This window comes from Ostrinia furnacalis, unplaced genomic scaffold, assembly GCF_004193835.3.
Source record: "Ostrinia furnacalis isolate ACB-3 unplaced genomic scaffold, ASM419383v2 OfSCF1629, whole genome shotgun sequence".
NCBI classification, from domain to species: domain Eukaryota; kingdom Metazoa; phylum Arthropoda; class Insecta; order Lepidoptera; family Crambidae; genus Ostrinia; species Ostrinia furnacalis.
Genome location: NW_021131868.1, coordinates 131,564 through 150,719, shown reverse-complemented (window position 1 = coordinate 150,719; position 19,156 = coordinate 131,564). Strand labels below are relative to the sequence as shown.

The 19,156-nt window shown below is 40.3% G+C and overlaps 2 protein-coding genes across 7 annotated transcripts in view; one reads left to right on the top strand and one right to left on the bottom strand.

Annotated features, from left to right (window-relative positions):
* The window catches only part of GluClalpha (glycine receptor alpha 1), a 41,004-nt gene extending 31,309 nt beyond the window's left edge, over window positions 1-9,695 (top strand). For 3 of the 6 annotated variants that reach the window (XM_028304977.1, XM_028304978.1, XM_028304981.1), the window contains 6 exons: window positions 468-704; window positions 4,326-4,460; window positions 4,951-5,103; window positions 6,614-6,888; window positions 8,328-8,503; window positions 9,180-9,695. In XM_028304977.1, coding sequence (XP_028160778.1) covers window positions 468-704; window positions 4,326-4,460; window positions 4,951-5,103; window positions 6,614-6,888; window positions 8,328-8,503; window positions 9,180-9,219 — 1,016 coding nt within the window. In that variant the 3' untranslated portion in view covers window positions 9,220-9,695. The remainder of the gene's footprint in view (window positions 1-467; window positions 705-4,325; window positions 4,461-4,950; window positions 5,104-6,613; window positions 6,889-8,327; window positions 8,504-9,179) is intronic. The other 3 variants (XM_028304979.1, XM_028304980.1, XM_028304982.1) reach the window with 2 other exon arrangements.
* LOC114353128 (acetyl-CoA carboxylase-like) overlaps window positions 1-19,156 on the bottom strand; it is a gene marked incomplete at its 5' end in the record, with an annotated part of 139,852 nt that overhangs the window by 113,688 nt on the left and 7,008 nt on the right. The window contains 3 exons of the mRNA XM_028304963.1: window positions 16,397-16,616; window positions 18,031-18,201; window positions 18,752-18,852. Coding sequence (XP_028160764.1) covers window positions 16,397-16,616; window positions 18,031-18,201; window positions 18,752-18,852 — 492 coding nt within the window. The remainder of the gene's footprint in view (window positions 1-16,396; window positions 16,617-18,030; window positions 18,202-18,751; window positions 18,853-19,156) is intronic.

Here is a 19,156-nt window from a genome sequence, read left to right as displayed (position 1 = left end):
TTACTGTTGCCATTAAAAGAAATTAGTACCATTAGTTTTCCGCAACATGGCGAGGGTTTTTATGTTCCTGGTCAGGCTATAACACTTTTCATCATCTTTTACACTACTATTGATAACCTAATATTTTCCTTAGAGACAAAGGGTAAACCATTGAAGATACGTCATCATTTTGTATTATCTCAGCTAGCCGATAGATTTACAAGCATTTCCCTAATTGATGATGATGATTTCTATCAATAGTTAATAGAAACTATTTGGTTATTTACACCTAGACAGATTAACGTAGGTACTTCATGAATATGAATATAATAGAATATATGAAAATACACGATGCTTGCTTATGTGAAGCAGCAAATCGAACGCACAGCGTGCTCTGTGAGACCTAATAGTAATGTTTGTGAATACGGGCGTTAGTTACTTCACAATCAGCTACCTTTCCAGAAACTTATGAACCTTCTTCCCAACAGGTCGCCTCAAATACCTAACCCTGACCGAAGCCAACCGCGTCTGGATGCCCGATCTGTTCTTCTCCAACGAGAAGGAAGGTCATTTCCACAACATCATCATGCCGAACGTGTACATCCGTATCTTCCCCAACGGGACCGTGCTGTACAGCATCCGTATCTCGCTGACTCTGTCTTGCCCCATGAATCTGAAGCTCTACCCGCTGGATAAGCAGACCTGCTCGCTGAGGATGGCTAGCTGTGAGTACTCCTTTTCCTATTTAATGAAAAATGAAAATGAAAATATTTATTACCAGAATCAAACAATACAATAACTAAAAGACAGACCTCCACACTAAGCATTGCCTGTCCTGTGGAGAAAAGAATAAAGATTTGCAGGTTCAATTAGTAGGTACGGCAATAATGAATTTCCTCTTTATGTAATCTATGATGAAGGCTGGCCTGAAGATAAATTTTTACCATGGTATAATGTGTAAGAAAATGACACTGGTAAAATCTGGGACGATGGAGAACAAGCAAGGGCAGTTAGTATAAAAATATCGATGGTAGAATAACCTTCTAAAATAATCGATCGGGCTATAAAAAACCGTACAATGGTAAAAGGGTTAAAAAACAAGATCTTCCTTCGCGTAGATTTAGACTACCTGTGCTCTTTGCAAAAACTCTCTCTAAAACCGTTATATTCAGACAAAGAAGAAATAGCTCACCTGTCAAACAAAGTGAACTTTAGTTACGAGACGAAAACATTACGTTGAACCAACAAAAATATTTTATCACTGCGTAAACAATTCAGTCATTACCGCACGTTTGCGCCGCCCTAGTAAAAATACGCCAATGTTTACGCTACTGTATCGCACTTGGTGCACAATAGAAGCACAGAAACGTTTCTAAGACATGAAACACGTAACGTATTCCTAAATTAAATAATATAAATACTCGTTCGTTTTTCAACCAAATGACGTCCAGTGACAAAGAATTCTCCCAAGGATTTCCACAGCGACTCATGCTGAAATTACTCATTGTCAGTTGACACTAAATTTTCGGTAACAAAAACCGAATCAACTCGATGTCCAAAAGTGTCAACAACGAGTTTTCGCTTACATGTCACTCACGAATCTAAAAAAAACTCAACTTGAAACTTTTAACTGATGAGTGACAAGCATCTTTTGGTCGTTCTAGCATTAAATCGCATCGCATCTGCATTCTTCGGGTGACAGATAATATTTAGGAAAAATATTGAATGTAAAGTCGTGTTTTATGCTTTTTTCGTTCACCACTCAGCCTTAAAACGGTAGATTAGTTTGAGAAAATATTTGCGAAACAATAAAGACAGTGTTTAGAGTTGGCACTGCCTCCGGCGCGTAACCCGCCCGATATCAATCAGTAGATTATGTTTTTGACATGAAAGAATATTTGGAAAACTGAAAAATGAGGCGGTATTTCAAAATGAAGTAATGGTCGTGTAAAATGTCAAATATTTTCGCACGTGTATGTTTGGTTTGAGGAAATATTAGTGGGCGTAGATACTGATTTAAACGAGAGTTGAAATCTCAGTTTTATAAATAAGTTTGGGTGTAGGTTGTAAACTTGTAACAACTGAAGTAACACAATGGAGTCAGACATTATTTCTTTACAGAAAATCTGTACCTCTAGCACAAAAAACTTTCGACTTCGAATTGTTTGCGTATTCGAATCGCCATCAAAAGATTTAGTATGAAAAATTAAACAGAGCCCCTCTGAAAGTGATGTAAAGTGAACTCAGTATGAGAAATAGTAGAACGAAACTAATTTTGACAGTAAAAATTGTCACGTTATCATTGAATTCGTAGGCTGAATATCGAATTTTATCAATTACGCAAACGATTTGAAGACGAAAGTCGTTCATGCTAGAGGTACCTACTGGTGATTTCCATTTGCTACCTCGATTGCGGACGGTAGATATTCATCACAAAGTATATGATTAAAACGTCACGTCCTAGGTAAACTTGTACCTTGACATGACGACGAAGAAACGAGCAAAAAATTAAAGAATATTCAAATAAAATTTTCATGTAGCCACACTTTTTCTTACGCCTTTCCTTCTGTTTTACAAATGCTGTTTTTAGTTTTACGTTTTAAACTTGTCAATGTATATCCAAGATCGTATCTAGCAATTTTCTTTCAGCGTGTGTAACTTTTTCGTTCAGGGCAATTTCCCGTGACATTCTTGGCTGGCTTGCATTTGACAGGTGAAATATTTGTACTAAAATTACATAATAAAATTAGGTACAGAAGGCCAATACAACATCAGTGTCTGCTTTCTATTGTGAAGACGTAAGGGCAATCCTGGGGGCTTATTATGAGTTTACATCAAACGAAGTCACTAGCGAGCGCGTTAAAAAAATATGAAGATTTTAGTTCTTGCAAGTTTCCGCTAGGGGCGCTGTATAGAATAGAATAGAATAGAATTGGTTTATTGACACATTAAAAAGACACAATACAGAAAAAATACACAAAAAACACAAAATAATACATAAGCTATAAAACAAAGAGTTAAGGGTAAGAGAGAAAAAAAAAACTGTGCCAATAGGCACCCGCTCAGCATTTATCGTGACATGCTCAAAAGGGCAAGTCACGAAGCTGGTCTTCCGCGGATGCCCTTGCTTATTGCGCATCCCTTAGAGAAGACACCGACTAAAAATAATAATAATGCAACCGTAATTATAAAGTTCGATGTCTCTCCAAGGGGCGCGCAACGCAGGGTTGTGTGTATTACAATTACAGTACGAATCAGTAATTATTTAATTAATACAAATAATTAACTAAACAAAACGACAGAAGAGAAGAAGGAAAAAAAAATACAAGAAACAACAATAACCTCTAAAATCGAATTATCGATTAATCTGTACAATCCGTCATACATTAAGGCCGGCAATACACGGACAGCTCGAGCAGTTAGTCAGTGATCAACATACACGGGCCGCTATTGCAGTCAAGAGTCAACAGCTTGAAGCTGCCAGTGATAACTGCTCGAGCAGTTGGTATTAACTGCTCAACAAATCACAAGCGCGCGCGCCGTGGAATGAAGAAAGTACTGGATCCCGCAAAACTGGATTTCCGGAAACGGGACTGTCGTGTGAACACACGTGTGTATTTGAAATTCGAATCTTTATTGTGGTACATTTGCAAATTGCGGGATACTGCAAACGGGATGTCTGCAAATCTTGGTATTAAACCACGTATATGGAATGGAAATGGGATCCTACAAAAAAGCAGGGGAAAAGCCCTAATACTCTATGCTTGCAATACAACATAGGTACCTTACTTCCACCTTTTCAATCGCAAAGAAATCAGACCTGTAGGTACGTCAGTATGCTTTCTTAAATCTTAGACCACACGTGTAAGCCATCTGAATCGAATTATATTATGACAGAAACGTGGTTTTAGAATTAGTCTGTAGTAGGAACAAAAATAATTCGCTTACGAATTGGTACATGTAATGTAGAGTTCGTTGTCTTCACAAAAATCCGTAATGAAATTGATGATGACTTTCTGTGATTATTTTAACTTCAATAGTTTAGGATGTTTTATTCAAATGCAGGTCATAGCTAATGGGTCTGAAATATAATTGTTCCATCACGTATCCTTGCTTTATTGTAGTGACTCTACAGTTGGTATAGATCGTTTCATCCACGAAGACGCGCCCCACCATTCTTCCGCTATTTGAGTGTTAGCGGTACACGCTAAATTATCCACGAGTGCACACGCACACTACAATAATGAGGCTCGGATTACTCGGATCTAACTCCCCGCACCCCGCGCTTAACTCAACCAAAAATTATATCTATAACTTAGAATTATTCAAACCACCTTGTATTCCAGACGGCTGGACGACGGACGACCTGGTGTTCCTCTGGAAGGAAGGCGATCCTGTGCAGGTGGTGAAGAACTTACACCTGCCGCGGTTTACTCTGGAGAAGTTCTTGACGGACTATTGCAACAGTAAAACCAATACAGGTGAGGAACTCTAGAATTTGGAAGACTGGTTAGCAACCAAGGTTTTAGGGGTTTTTTAGATGTACGACCTCGTGTTCTTCTGGAAGGAAGGCGATCCTATCCAGGTTCTATTTGCAACAGTAAAACTAATACAGGTGAGGAGAATCTCTACAAAGATGAGTGAGGACTGGTTGAAAAACACTTTTTATAGGATTTTGGAACGAAACTTTCGACGCCACACTTAAAAACTAAGTAAGTAGTACATAAAGCAACAAGATAATTAAGCTGAAAAACAAAGAAAGACTGCGTCTGCTCAATTTTAACCAGATTTTCAGCGAGCTTAACACTGAATTTCAGGACTGTGGGATTTAGGTACTCGTATCGAAAGTTTTTGGGGATTTTGCATTTTGAAATGAAACGACGCTGGATCGATAAACAATATCTTGACATAGTTCCTCTAAAGAACGAAATATAAACATGTTTTATAAGAATCTCAATTTCTCCCCACCAGGCGAATACAGCTGCCTGAAGGTAGACCTGCTCTTCAAGCGCGAGTTCAGCTACTACCTGATCCAGATCTACATCCCGTGCTGCATGCTGGTCATCGTGTCCTGGGTGTCCTTCTGGCTGGACCAGGGAGCGGTGCCGGCTCGCGTGTCGCTGGGTGAGCGAATTTGACCTTTACTTTTATGTAGTAACTAGCGGCCGCCCGCGACTTCGTACGCGTGGATCCCGTTTACCCCCTTAGGGATGGAGTTTCGGAAAATCCTTTCTTAGCGGATGCTTACGTCATAACATCTACCTACATGCCAAATTTCAGCCCGATCCGTCCAGTGGTTTGGGCTGTGCGTTGATAGATCACTATGTAGGTACATATTTAGAAGATGAGCTTGATTCTACACAAATAAAGATAATATTGATTTTGGTAAGAATCTCACTGAACTTCTCTTTTGTTGTTCTGATTAATTTTTTTGCGGGTCAAGGACAGTTTAACTTTCCCCCAGGACAAATTGACCTTCACTGGTTTGGTTTTTATTGGCGGTCAAGTTGAGAGGTGGAAATAGTCCCGTAAATCTCACTAGCGGGGTCCAGAAGCAATCTATGGTGGAGAGAGCTTGCCCAGAAGATATCTGTTGGCTTATATCTTGAAATCCTTAGGGTTTAAGTCGTTGGGGTCAACAATAACTTAATAAATTCTTATTCAATCTTGTTTTGAAGAAGACCACATCGTGGATTGGAAGGAAACAACAAAAAGCAGTTCCTAGCTGTTTTTCGAGGAAACAACTCATACTTCGATCTTATTATTATTTAGTCTATGAAAATAAGTTGTGCAGGTGCTGCACTGGTGAGTCTGGTGCAGACTAGTTATACATACATGTTATGAAAAAACGAATGGTATTGAGCTTGGGACAGAAAATAAAGGCCAGTTTATTCTACTTATGATGTATGAATAACACACGCAACTAAGCATTAGTTCATTTGAATAACTAATGGAAAATGGCCATGCTCATCAATTTTGCAGGGGTTCAACTCATAGGTCGTACTCTTTAACATCCACGAAAGCCATTATAAGTTATAACGAAGTTCCAATAATTTCTCCTAAAAATAAAACGGTCAACATGCAAATACGATGTCCCAGATTCGTCCATTGTGCTGTTCGATAACGGGTAACTGCAGTCGGCCTAACGAGCACTTCCTCTCAAGTTGTGCGAATAAATTGAATAATTCGTTGACAAGGATTCATAAAAATCGCTCGAGTACAAAATAGGTTTCACGTCTAGTCACTAAATCATAATATCATTGCTATACAGGGTGAACGAAAAAGTTATTTAATATACATATTTTGTATGCAAAGACAAGCTATTACCCCTTTACGACGACTTTATTGCCAACCCAATTGATGCATAATTATTTATTGATTTCAAAGATACTGACAGTTAATATAATTTTGCATGCCAAAAAGTGAAAGATGGAGATACTAAAAATCTTGTAACACCCAGTATGTAAACCCATGTGCGCAAATAAAATTGATTTGATTTGAGTTTTCAGGGTTAAAATTATGGGTTGTTTCTACAAGGTTTTGGTGTCATAGTTTATAGCCACAACGCGTAGTTTATGAACTATGTAATAATTGCCCTCATAGAACCATCGGACTCAAACATGAACAATTTCAGGAGTGACTACCCTCCTCACGATGGCGACTCAATCATCAGGCATCAACGCCTCCCTCCCCCCGGTGTCATACACCAAAGCCATCGACGTGTGGACCGGGGTGTGCCTGACGTTTGTTTTCGGGGCACTTCTGGAGTTCGCCCTGGTCAACTACGCGTCCCGGTCTGACATGCACCGGGAGAACATGAAGAAGACCAGGCGGGAGATGGAAGCTGCGGCCAGTATGGATGCAGCCTCTGATATGCTGGACACAGACAGCAACGCCACTTTTGCTATGGTGAGCTCGGCGCTGATTTAGAGATAGGCCTTTCTTAGAACGTTGGTTATTCTTTTTATTGGCATTAAAAGAGTATTGCCTTTTTTATGGCCAGGTTGAGAGCCAGTTAATATTTGAGTTAGGCCTCTTTGTAGATCCTTGGTATCTATTATTTTTATTGGTCTTGAAAAAGTATTGACTAGGCCAGAAACCCGTTTTAATTCATAAGCTAGACTCATTTCTCTAGATTCCAAATATTTAAGTACATATAGTCAGTTACAGACTGCTGCAGCTTGTCTAATGCATTTTTGCTTGTGTTTTAGTTTTTAGTGTTATGCATCAAGTTTATCAATTGTTTTTGGATGCTTTACTGGCAAGCATTTATCTAGTTTCAAGCTGATTTCATTCATGCTTCATGTTTTCTTATTCTGCACATCTGTGTGCTTACCATGAGTTTACGTTACGTGTGCTCGCTAGCGACTGCGTAAAAAAATGACGTTAATTGTATGACATATTGTGCAGCGCCCCTAGCGGCTACTTTCAAGAAACAAAATCTCCATAGAGATTTTTGACGTTTTCGCTAGCGAGCACACCTAACGTAAACTCATGGTAGGTACACTGATGTAATGGATCAATCACCATAATATTCGCTGTACTTTTTCATTAGTTAGGTATAATAAGACTTAGGACGGCCGGTTGCGTTAATTGGAAATCACACACACATTAATCACAATACTGAAGTCTACAGCTCCTTCTTCTATTGCACACTATGCTTGAAGGGTGTTCTATGTTCTCTGTTTGGGAGGTGTTTGTTCGGTTGCTGCGAGGGGTATGGGACAGCTAACACCATCTCACATCATTCCTGCTAGCAATAAACGAATGATGGAAAATCCCAACACCATGATGCGTTGTCCCATACTTCGCTGCGACACGACTTTACCCTTGAGCTGTAATTGTCCGCACTTACACGCATAAATTCCAAACTTCACTGCACACCTCCTTCTATGTTCTATCACAACATTCACATCACACCATAGAGCGGTTATGGCATTGGTTTGGTGAAAATAAACCTCTTCGAAGTAATCTGCAAAAATCCCTTCTTAACTGGGTGGGTGTAAAGAGAGTCAAAAAGTAACTGCTCATGACACCATCGAGAATATATTTAGCTGTCAGTTAGTGTGGTGAGGCTTAATAATAATAATAATAAATCATTTATTTCCCCTCACAAACTTAGGTTAAATTACATTTGGTAAAAAAATACATTATGCTATAGGTACATAATACTAAGTTTGTGTGGGACTGGCTTGTGGTCCTCCTGCAAACTTAGGTTGCCTTCCTTAATTTCGGAGTTGTCAGTCAGGTTTAAAGATGCCAATGCTATAGCCACGGTTAGCGCAGCCGGCCTCCCACCCTTTCCGAATGCGCCTATTCCGTCCACCCTGACTGGTCTGCAACTGCAGAAGCCACTGGTGCGCGGTGGCGACAAGATGAGGCAGTGCGAGATCCATCTGAAGGCGCCCCGCAAGAACTGCTGCCGGCTGTGGATGTCCAAGTTCCCGACGCGCTCGAAGCGGATCGACGTCATCTCCAGGATCACCTTCCCGCTGGTGTTCGCGCTTTTCAACTTGGCCTACTGGTGAGTTCTTTTAGGTTGATTTTCTTTGTATCACGACAGAGTTTAAACTTTGTGAAATAATTTCATTGACATGTGGCATGGATCAATCAAAAATCACGAACCACAAATTGATGTTTAGTTTTGCGGGTTTATTATTTGAAAACACTTTAATATTACATATTTTTAGAATTACCTATTACGTGATGACAGTAAATAATTATCATCCACTATCGTATCCATGCGATCATTTTAAGTCATTACCTCAAAACTTCAAGAAAATTTAATTGACCAGTAATTTCACTGTGGAATTTCTGCCTTTCTTTAATTGGATGAAACGTAAATTTTGATAACCTTAGTTAACTTTAACGATTCGCGATTACAGACCAAAAAAATTCTTAAACTTTGAAATAAGTAGCGTAAAAAACAAATGGGTGGATTATGTAAAAACCTGCTTTCTGAGTAACCAGAACTGGCTGTACATCATATTACATTCTATATTGTGATAGCTATATTTGAATATGACTTTTATACTGTTTATTTATATCTGTCACTTCACCTTCTCTCTCTGGAAATACACGGTCTATCTCTCATCACTCTCTTCTTTTTCTTTAAATCTTAATTCTATCAGCACTCTGCACTTCTACTAGTGTTTCTAGTTCCTAGAGTTCCTAGAGATTAACTAATTGTATTCTCGCAGGTCGACCTACCTGTTCCGCGAAGAGGACGAGGAGAAGTGATTCTCCGGGAAGGTCGGCGGCGCCGCGCAGGTGGCCCCATTGGTGGTGGCCGTGCTGGCACCGTACGCTCTGTTCGCGCTCGCCTACGCCCTGTTCCTGCGGCCGGACGACTCCGACGATCCCCGTGCCCTGTCCCTCTCGCGAGCCCGGGCCCGCCGCTCCGTCAGCGCCAGGATATAGCCGGAATCTGCCGAAATGTCCCTCATGAGCTAGCCCTCACTAAATTACGAGTATCTCACAAGTTATGCAACCAAAACTCGAGGCGATCCTTCACACAGATCTTGTTAAGATTCATCTGATATTAGAAAGAAAGAAAGATACCTACATTTATTACAATGGACGTCACACAAATACAGGCAATTACATAGATATGACAGTGGTACATAATAATGAAAAAAAAAACAGAGTAGAGCAGAGCCACCCATTCACAAACAAGATGCCCACTGAAAGAAAGAAAGAAACATTTATTGCCATGGACATCACAAAAGAAAAAAGAGGTACCTAAATAAAAAAAAGCAAATAAGACAGAGGTGACATAAAACATACAATGGAAGAGAAAGTAAACTGAGCAGTGCCACCCTGTCGCACAGCGATGCCCATCGCAATGGGGCCCCACTCAGCATATGCCGTGGCCCCCGGTGAGGGAGGCCACGACGCTGGTTTTCAGTGTGCCCCATGCCGAGTGCTGCAACGGGACCTAACTATTATGAACGTTCCGAGAAGTTTTCCCGGTGCATCATCATCAGGTCATTTAGTCTCCACTGCAGGAGCAAGACCCTCTAATTTACCAGAAGCAAATGGAGGATTTGGCCTACATTCCCCACGCTGGCCAGACGGGTTGGGGAGGGGTTCCCGGTACATAGAAAGACAGTACCAAGATATAGTATCAGCCAGTAAAAGAGAAAGCTTACTACAACGAGATACTGAACTGCCCGGACATCCAGAATGGAATGCCAACTTGTAAATGCAATAAGACGAAAGAGATGGTCTCTTTCACATAAATCACTGAGACTGGGACATCGTTCTGAGAAGTTTTCCCGGTGCATAGAAAGACAATATCAAGATATAGTATCCAGACAGTAATAAAATTGAGAATGCGAGGTACTGAACTGCCCGGACATCCAGAATGGGTTCCTAACAGAAGTCATATACCAGAGCTCACTTCTTGGTGACAGAAGATAGTAACGTGCCCACTTTGTCCATGAATCTTTATGAAAAGTTTTATAACCAATATTGAGAGATTTCACCACATTGAATGATAAGGGAATAGAGAGACTTCTCAAATTAGGCCGATAGGCATATACCAGCATCAACAATACAATGAATACGATCTGTTGAAGGATCAAATAGTGAGAACAAAAGATTTAAAACCATCAATTATATGAGGCTACTCTATGAGATGATCAAGCAGATGCAGGAGCTAGCGCTGATTCGCGACCATACCCATCACGCACGCCTTTATCGCTTCACTTAGTTCCCGCAGAGAAAACTACCCTCAAACCACAAACCAATCCTAAAAACCATAGAATAGTTGATCCAACAACTGACATACAAGTTTTATATTGATTTGCAGTTACTAAATGAAATATAAAATGTGATATACCTTATTTTTAAGTTGGCTGTTCATTAAGTTGCTGTGTACACAACAAGGGATGGAAGAATAATGGACTCAATGGCATTAACCATAGGATTACGAATAAAGTGAAATAATGAATGTTAGTGTTAAAATATTTATTAATTTATGTTTCTGAATGTACACTTATCTTAATATTTTATTCAATATTTGTTAAAGGTATTAAACTAGTTACAGATGCAGAAGGCGCCAGTTATCAGTACAATATTTTTAGTTAGGTCATAATAATTATTATGAAAAGTTTTATAACAAAAATGTTACAAAATAAACATCAAGTCGACATTAGTATTAATGAGCAATTAATGACATAAAAGGCAGATAACAGGCCCATGTTAATGATACGTAATTTTTAAAGAATTAATAGATAAATACCCAGATCATTTTAATGATATGGATTTGTATTTCGTTAATTTTACTCAGTTTTGGTCAATTTAGTTAACTTATGCATGTATGTACTATAATGTACATACTCACTTATTTATGTAAGTAGATAATAGGACAATTTATATGTGTAACTACTTAGAGTAAAGCATAACGTCTAAAGTCTCTTGTGGACTTGTAGACTATTATTGGGATAGATTTCATAAGCAAACAATGATTTATGCATGGATCCTTTTTTAACGTGGATTTTGCGTAAGAGAATGAATAAATGTGTATAGTATGTATATGATTCAATGACATGATAACGTTAATCATGAGCATAGTCAGTGAATGTGAAGTATTATGGCGAAAGCACAAGCCGTGCAAGCCGAAAACCACAAAAAAATATCTATTAGCCAATAGAATTCATTAATCAAACTATTAGTGCATAGAACACCTAGTCAGGATACGGTAACATTTTATGTATGATGGCCTAGACCTATATCGACTAAGTTTTATTTATTACGATCTATGTAAGAAAATTCGTCTATAAGACAAACGGAATTTATAACACGTTAATCATACATTTTATAGAAATTAGGTATAAAGATTAGGATTTGTAATTTCTATTTAAAATCTGGAGAGATGCATTGATTATTATCAGACCTCACTTAAATTATTTTACCTTGGAAAAATCAGTCACGAATAAATTATGCTAATTGTGACAACAATTTTAAATGCCAAACGGATTATAACTTGCCCTTATTGTAAATGATTCTAAAGCATTACTGTAAAACACGATTAAAAAAAGGTTAACGAATATTCTATCTGGATGATATCGTAATGTATAAAGGTATATTTGGAGATCATCTCGAGATTTTAAATATGAAAAAGGTACGTGTTTAATGTGTATATAGTTGGGCCTACAACTTTCTACACCTGTGTCGCTCATTGTACAGTTGACTATATTAAATATTACTACTATTATAAAAATCTGTTAAGATTTTATCAATGTTTATTTGGTCGACTCTTCTATGTCTATATGTCACCACTGTAAATATTATTCAATATTATACTCAAGAAAGTAGTACGCTTGTTAGATGACTAAGATAGGTGTGGCAAATCGGTATCGGGATTTAAGGAAATGGTACACTCAATTGGATATTTAATGAAAAGCTACCAAAGAAGTAATGGGTTTCGTGGTCAGTTGCTTAAGAAGCGTACTATTAAATCGATGTCTCTATTATGAAATATGTGTACCTACAACGTGTCTATGTCATAATCTCAGTGTTCGGGTATCAGGGTGACAAACACCTTGCCCAAGGTAGAGCGTTTCAAATGGCTACTCTGTATCTCATCTGGTTTGTTTTACGATTCTTGCTCATTTTTCTATTTCCGTCCCTTTTTTCGGTGGTCTTAGGTTGTTGGATGAATAGCTTGACATTGGTATAGCACTCGGCGTATAAACCTTATGGAATTCATTTAGATATATCCTTATTAGATATTCTTGGGCTGTGATGAAGCATGTAGTTTAACCTTTTAAATATTCTACATTAACTTGTTAGGACCCGTTGAAAATCAGGATGCAATTTTTAAAGAAATTGCCGCGTACATTTACCTTGCGAATTGCAAGATGCGGGTAATAACTACTGATGTAAAGTATGCGGCGACTGAAATTGTAGGGTATGCTGACCGAAGAGTTCATTCCACTCTCACGACAATGTTTAAAAGACACATCAATATTTTAAGGAAAGATAAATCGAATAAATTTTTATAAAACGTCACTAGATTACTAACATAATCAAAGCTCTTCGTGAAGTACCTTGAATAGAAGTCAATTATATCATCCTGAAAAACATCGTCGACATATCTCATAACATTTCGACCAGAGTTTAATGTAACGTTACTTCAAGATATTTCTTGGAATAATTTAAAGTTTATCAAATGTTAAGTGCGCTTTTGGAAAAGGAAGGTAAAATTCCAAAAATGTAAACTTAATCGTAAACTGATAATTGTTATTATTTATTATGGTGCTAACAAAAAAATTACAAGCAACGGTTGTCTTATGTTTAAGTCTAAACAAAATACTTAATGAGTAAAATAATATTAACAAACTTTTAATCAACATTCACTTTGGTTAATTAATATTTGTATAAATATCTGCCAAAAGCGCACTATCAATGGCACATACTATGTAATTAAAATTACCTGTAATTTTAACATTTCAAGGGTCATAATACCATAATGTGGAGTACTTCATCCCCACTCTCATTTAAGTTAAAGGAACGATTGTAAAGATGGAGGTGGAAAGGATTTTAATAAACAAAGTATACCCACAAGTTAACTGTTTTATTTTAAACATACTTAAATTCTTCACACAAACATGTCCAGCCAAGTTTTCGTTTGTGTGAAGAAAACATACTTATTTCTAAAACTCGGACCGATCGCCTAATCATTCTAAAATAACAAACTGATATGCAAAATACAATATTCTTTGAAAGTATCAAAAATATGGTAACAATTTTCAATAAAATACAACAAAAGGTAACCAGTTAAGTATTAAGTAAGACAAAAGAGATGTAACCTACGAAATGTATGAGATTTGTTAGCATAAATATAATTTCGTCACTCATAATATTACAAAGCCAAATCTAGTGTTTATAATTTATCTTCATAGCTGTTTCTATTCTTCCATTTAGCTTTTGCTATCGTCTCGACAAGCAACTATCTTTTCAGCCTCGGCCTGAAAATAAAAATACAATAGTAACTAATTGAAAATCGTGACTCCTCTCAGTCTACTACTCATCTTCATTGTTTGGACTTATTGATGGTAAAGCTTACAATAGCTCTGGAAGGAAACTATAAGAATAATAAAATAGTTCACAATGAGGATCATTTCGATTTTTAGCTGTGAATGCAGATTTATAGGGCTAAGAAATACTTAAAACACAGTGCAAAAATTTTTGTTCTACGACAAAAATTGACGAAGTTATGGCCAAATTACTAAAAAAGTTCACTGACCGCCCGGCGCGGGGACGATGACGTCATTATATCCGATCCGAACGCTGCCGGCGTACTGCGTGGATAGAAAATATTTTTTTCTAGCCAAATTATCAGTTTTAGAGAAAAACTTGTAATGACATTTATTCATCAGAATAAAGTAAGCTATCGATAGGTAATTTTTAAAAATGGAAATTGTGAAAAATAACGCAAAAAATCCATACGCTCATACGATTCAATGGCACGCAGAGACGCGATTGGGGTCTCCGCGGTGGTATATTTGGCGATTTATTCAAATAAAGTGTACATAAGTGTTGTTAGAGTCATATCTTCTTCCAAGTAAAATATAAAAATGTATACTCCAGCCGCGCGCCATCAATCTGTCTCCCTCTCGCTCCAGCCGCGCGCCATCAATCTGTCTCCCTCTCGCTCCAGCCGCGCGCCATCAATCTGTCTCCCTCTCGCTCCAGCCGCGCGCCATCTATCTGTCTCCCTCTCGCTCCAGCCGCGCGCCATCTATCTGTCTCCCTCTCGCTCCAGCCGCGCGCCATCTATCTGTCTCCCTCTCGCTCCAGCCGCGCGCCATCTATCTATCTCCCTCTCGCCCCAGCGCGCTATGTATCTATCCCGCTCGCTCACCGATGACGTCGGTGATCCTGTAGCGCGGCTCGCCGTCGTCCTCCACCAGGCGCGTCTTCACGGCCCCGACGGCGCCCAGCTTGGAGCAGGCCTCGGGCGTGAGGTACAGGTACTTGAAGCCGCGCTCGGGCCGCTCGGACCACCAGGCCACGTTGGACGAGGACGCGACCTCCTGGGTCTACCTTAGTCAGTGTCTGTCATAGGTCTAATGCTTAACTTAGTCAGTGTCTCCTATGGGTCTAACGCTTATCTTAGTCAGTGTCTCCTGTAGGTCTAGCGCTTACCTTAGTCAGTGTCTTATAGGTCTAGCACTTACCTTAGCCAGTGTCTCCTATAGGTCTAGCGTCTACCTTAGTCAGTGTCTACTATAAGTCTAGCGCTCACTCAGTCAGTGTCTCCTATAAGTCTAGCGCTCACTCAGTCAGTGTCTCCTACTGCGCCGTCTCTGTGACGTCCACCTCTCTCTTTCGCTCCAGCGCGTTATCTATCTATCTCCCTCTCGCTCCAGCCGCGCGCCATCAATCTGTCTCCCTCTCGCTCCATCCACCCGTCTCGCTCGCTCACCGATGACGTAGGTGATCTTGTACCGCTTCTCACCTTAGTGTCTCCTATAAGTCTAGCGCTCAGTCAGGTGCCCCTACTCCGTCGTCTCTGTGACGTCCATCTCTCCCTCTCCCTCTCGCCCCAGCGCGCTATCTATCTACCCATCCCGCTCACCGATGACGTCGGTGATCCTGTAGCGCGGCTCGCCGTCGTCCTCCACCAGGCGCGTCTTCACGGCCCCGACGGCGCCCAGCTTGGAGCAGGCCTCGGGCGTGAGGTACAGGTACTTGAAGCCGCGCTCGGGCCGCTCGGACCACCAGGCCACGTCGGACGAGGACTTGACTCGTGTAGGTCTAGCGCTCACCTTAGTGTCTCATAGGTCTAGCGCTCACCTTAGTCAGTGTCTCATAGGTCCAGCATTCACTCAGTCAGTGTCTCATAGGTCTAACGCTCACCTTAGTCAGTGTCCCATAGGTCTAGCGCTTACCTCAGTCAGTGTCTCATAGGTCTAGCGCTTACCTCAGTCAGTGTCTCATAGGTCTAGCGCTCACCTTAGTCAGTGTCTCAAAGGTCTAGCGCTCACCTTAGTCAGTGTCCCATAGGTCTAGCGCTTACCTTAGTCAGTGTCACATAGGTCTAGCGCTTACCTTAGTGTCTCCTATAGGTCTAGCGCTCCTCATTCTACTCCTACAAGCGCCCCCCCATGAGCCGTCTGTCTACTTTCTCCCTCTCGCTCCCGCGCTATCTATCTATCTCCCTCTCTCTCCAGCCGCGCGCCATCAATCTGTCTCCCTCTCGCTCCAGCGCGCCATCCACCCGTCTCGCTCGCTCACCGATGACGTCGGTGATCTTGTACCGCGGCTTACTTTAGTCAGTGTCTCCTATAATAGTGTCTCTAGCGCTAACTTCTCTACTCTCTACTAAGCCTCCTACAGCGCCCGAGTGCGCGCTATCTCCCTCTCGCCCCAGCGCGCTATCTATCTATCTATCCCGCTCGCTCACCGATGACGTCGGTGATCTTGTACCGCGGCTCGCCGTCGTCTTCCACTAGGCACGTCTTCACGGCCCCGACGGCGCCCAGCTTGGAGAAAGCCTCGGGCGTGAGGTACAGGTACTTGAAACCTCGCTCGGGCCGCTCGGCGTCCACCCAGGCCACGTTGAACTCGGATTTCACCTCTTCGGCCACGCCTATCCGGGCACCGGAGTTGACACTTATGTATATCTGTGGAAAAAAAGGTTTTTTTAACGAGGAAGCTCTTGGTCACTTGATGGTAAGTGATGATCAGGCCGAAGGTGGAAGCGAGCTTCACCCGGAATCCTCAACCACGGAGGAACTGGCTATCATACCTCTAACTGATGCTGTTAACATTGTTGTTATGGCGACAGACTTAGGTAAGATGGTGGTAGCTAGCCAGGCGGACTTAGAACAAGCCCTAACACCAACCAAACCGAACAGAAAAATCTGCCCCCACTGAGAATCGAACCCGGGACCTCTGCGTCTGAAGCAAGTGGTATTACTACTAGACCACAGAAGCGTTAATAAATTAAGGTTAAGGTTTTATTTTTTGTGTTCCGGAAATTGGAGTTAAGATACCCGGTTTTAGAGGATTCCGGGTGAAGCTCGCTTCCACCTTCGGCCTGATCGTCACTTTCCACAGGTGAAATGCAGGTCAAGAGCTTTCTTGTTGTGAATTAAAATAATAAATACATCAGAGTATACATTTCTGTTACAAAATGACACATTTTACTACGATATAAGTCGTCACAATTTGACTTGTGTTATATTCTGTACAATTTAAGATACATTTCATTATTGTGGCAACGCTGAAAGCTGACAAAAGTGGCTGAATCTTTGCAAACTGAAATTATAGTTAGTTCAAAGTGTAAGCGTTCAAATATATCAAAATAATAATAAACAATATGCAGCCATTATAGTACACACACTTGGGATCAAAATAACACCATGATATGAGCTAGTCTATGAATGACGAACATTTTGTCATTTGAGAATTTTTTTTCACAATTATTAAACTTATTACCCTAGAAATATTCACTTCTTAAGCAAGATTTTATAATACACCCTATCTATTTGGGGTGTAAATAACTCAGAATGTACAGTCACGGAATGGAAAGGTTCGTCAGTTTTCAAATTGATTCCTTCAACGAATCGCGAGCACATATTACCTTTTGAAACTATGTTACAGACTAATCTCGAGTTAGAGAAAATAATCTTTAACTGTTCGTCAGTAAAGTTCAAAATTATCCAGATCAAAGTTGTTTGACGATTTATCTTGTCAAGAAGATTATTATGATTGATAAACTAAAACCTTCTTGTTGGTTCAACCTGCCATTATTATTTCTATTAAATAAAAAAAACTATTGTCAATTGGTCAATGTCATCATTGCATTGCACTGATGAGATAGAAAATTAGACAAGCAAAACCTTATTTGTTAGCAAACGTCATATTTATTTAAATGTTAGCAGCACTGTTTCTTGCACTGTTATGTTGGCAGGTTTGACTCTTACAGTACCTAGTGCAAGCGAAAACCGACACTAAGGTGACGAACCTTTTCATTCTGCGACTGTACATGTATATTTTGACCAATATTGTGTATAACAATAAACAATTATTTACCCTAGGAATCTTCCGCTCTCTCGCGTACTGCGATGCCTTGTAGAACACCCAGTCTTCCTGTGGTCCGAAAGACCCCATGAAGTGCGTCAGATCGTTGGCGATCAGGATGATGTCTCGGCCATCGGGGCACTCCGGCGTGAAGAGGGTTAGACGCCACGCCACCATGCCCACCTGTGGACAAAAACATTGTATTCTTATCTCCCCAACCCGTCTGGCCAGCGTGGGGAGTGTAGGCCAAATCCTCTTGTCTCTGGTCAATTAGAGAGGGTCGTGCTAATGCAGTGGAGACTAAATGATCTGATGATGATGATTGTTTTGTTATTTATAAGCACATTATTAAAAACTTTCGCTTTCGAGGCTTATGACCGCAGTCTGTAGAACACTGTATGTGATCGCGACCCTCATCAGTGAGGGACCTAGGAAGAAAAATAATGTAATGCAAGTCCACATGCTTGGACAAATCTCACCGATTTGAACAAGCATAGGGACTTCTTTACACCATATTAAATATTTTCAGTTTTTAACCCCTAATTGCTGTTGCTTTAGTCTCTAACGCACGATGTTTTCACCTATAATTAAGTTTGCATTTAACAAGTGTCATTTTTATAGTTACTTTTGTGAAGCCTCAATGTAACCTTGTTGGTGTTCAAATAAATAAATAAACATTTAATTTTATTTTGGTCCTTCGAGCCGGATCTATAACTTCAAAAAGCCAACTTACAGTGTTCTGTCCGGGCAGCCTTGTCACTTCCACGACTCGTCTTTCGCCGTCTGGCTCTATGACTAGCTCCACACTGCTCATGACGTTGTCTGGCATCGGACCTGGATAAATAATACATTTTGTTATAGCTTAAATACAGTGACATAGCAAGCTGAAGTGATAATAGGCTGGGCACATATTTGGGGAGGCCTATGTTCTGCAGTGAACGTCCTGTGGCTGAAATCTATATAAACGCGAAAGGTCACTGACTAACTCACTCTACACGAAATCTCACAAATAACAAGTGCTAGGAGTCTCTTGCATGGGGGTTCCTTTTAGAATGTAGGTGCTCACTAAGACAGGATTTTCAAAATTCAACCCTCAAGGGGGTAAAGCGGGGTCCACGTGTACGAAATCGCGTGGGGC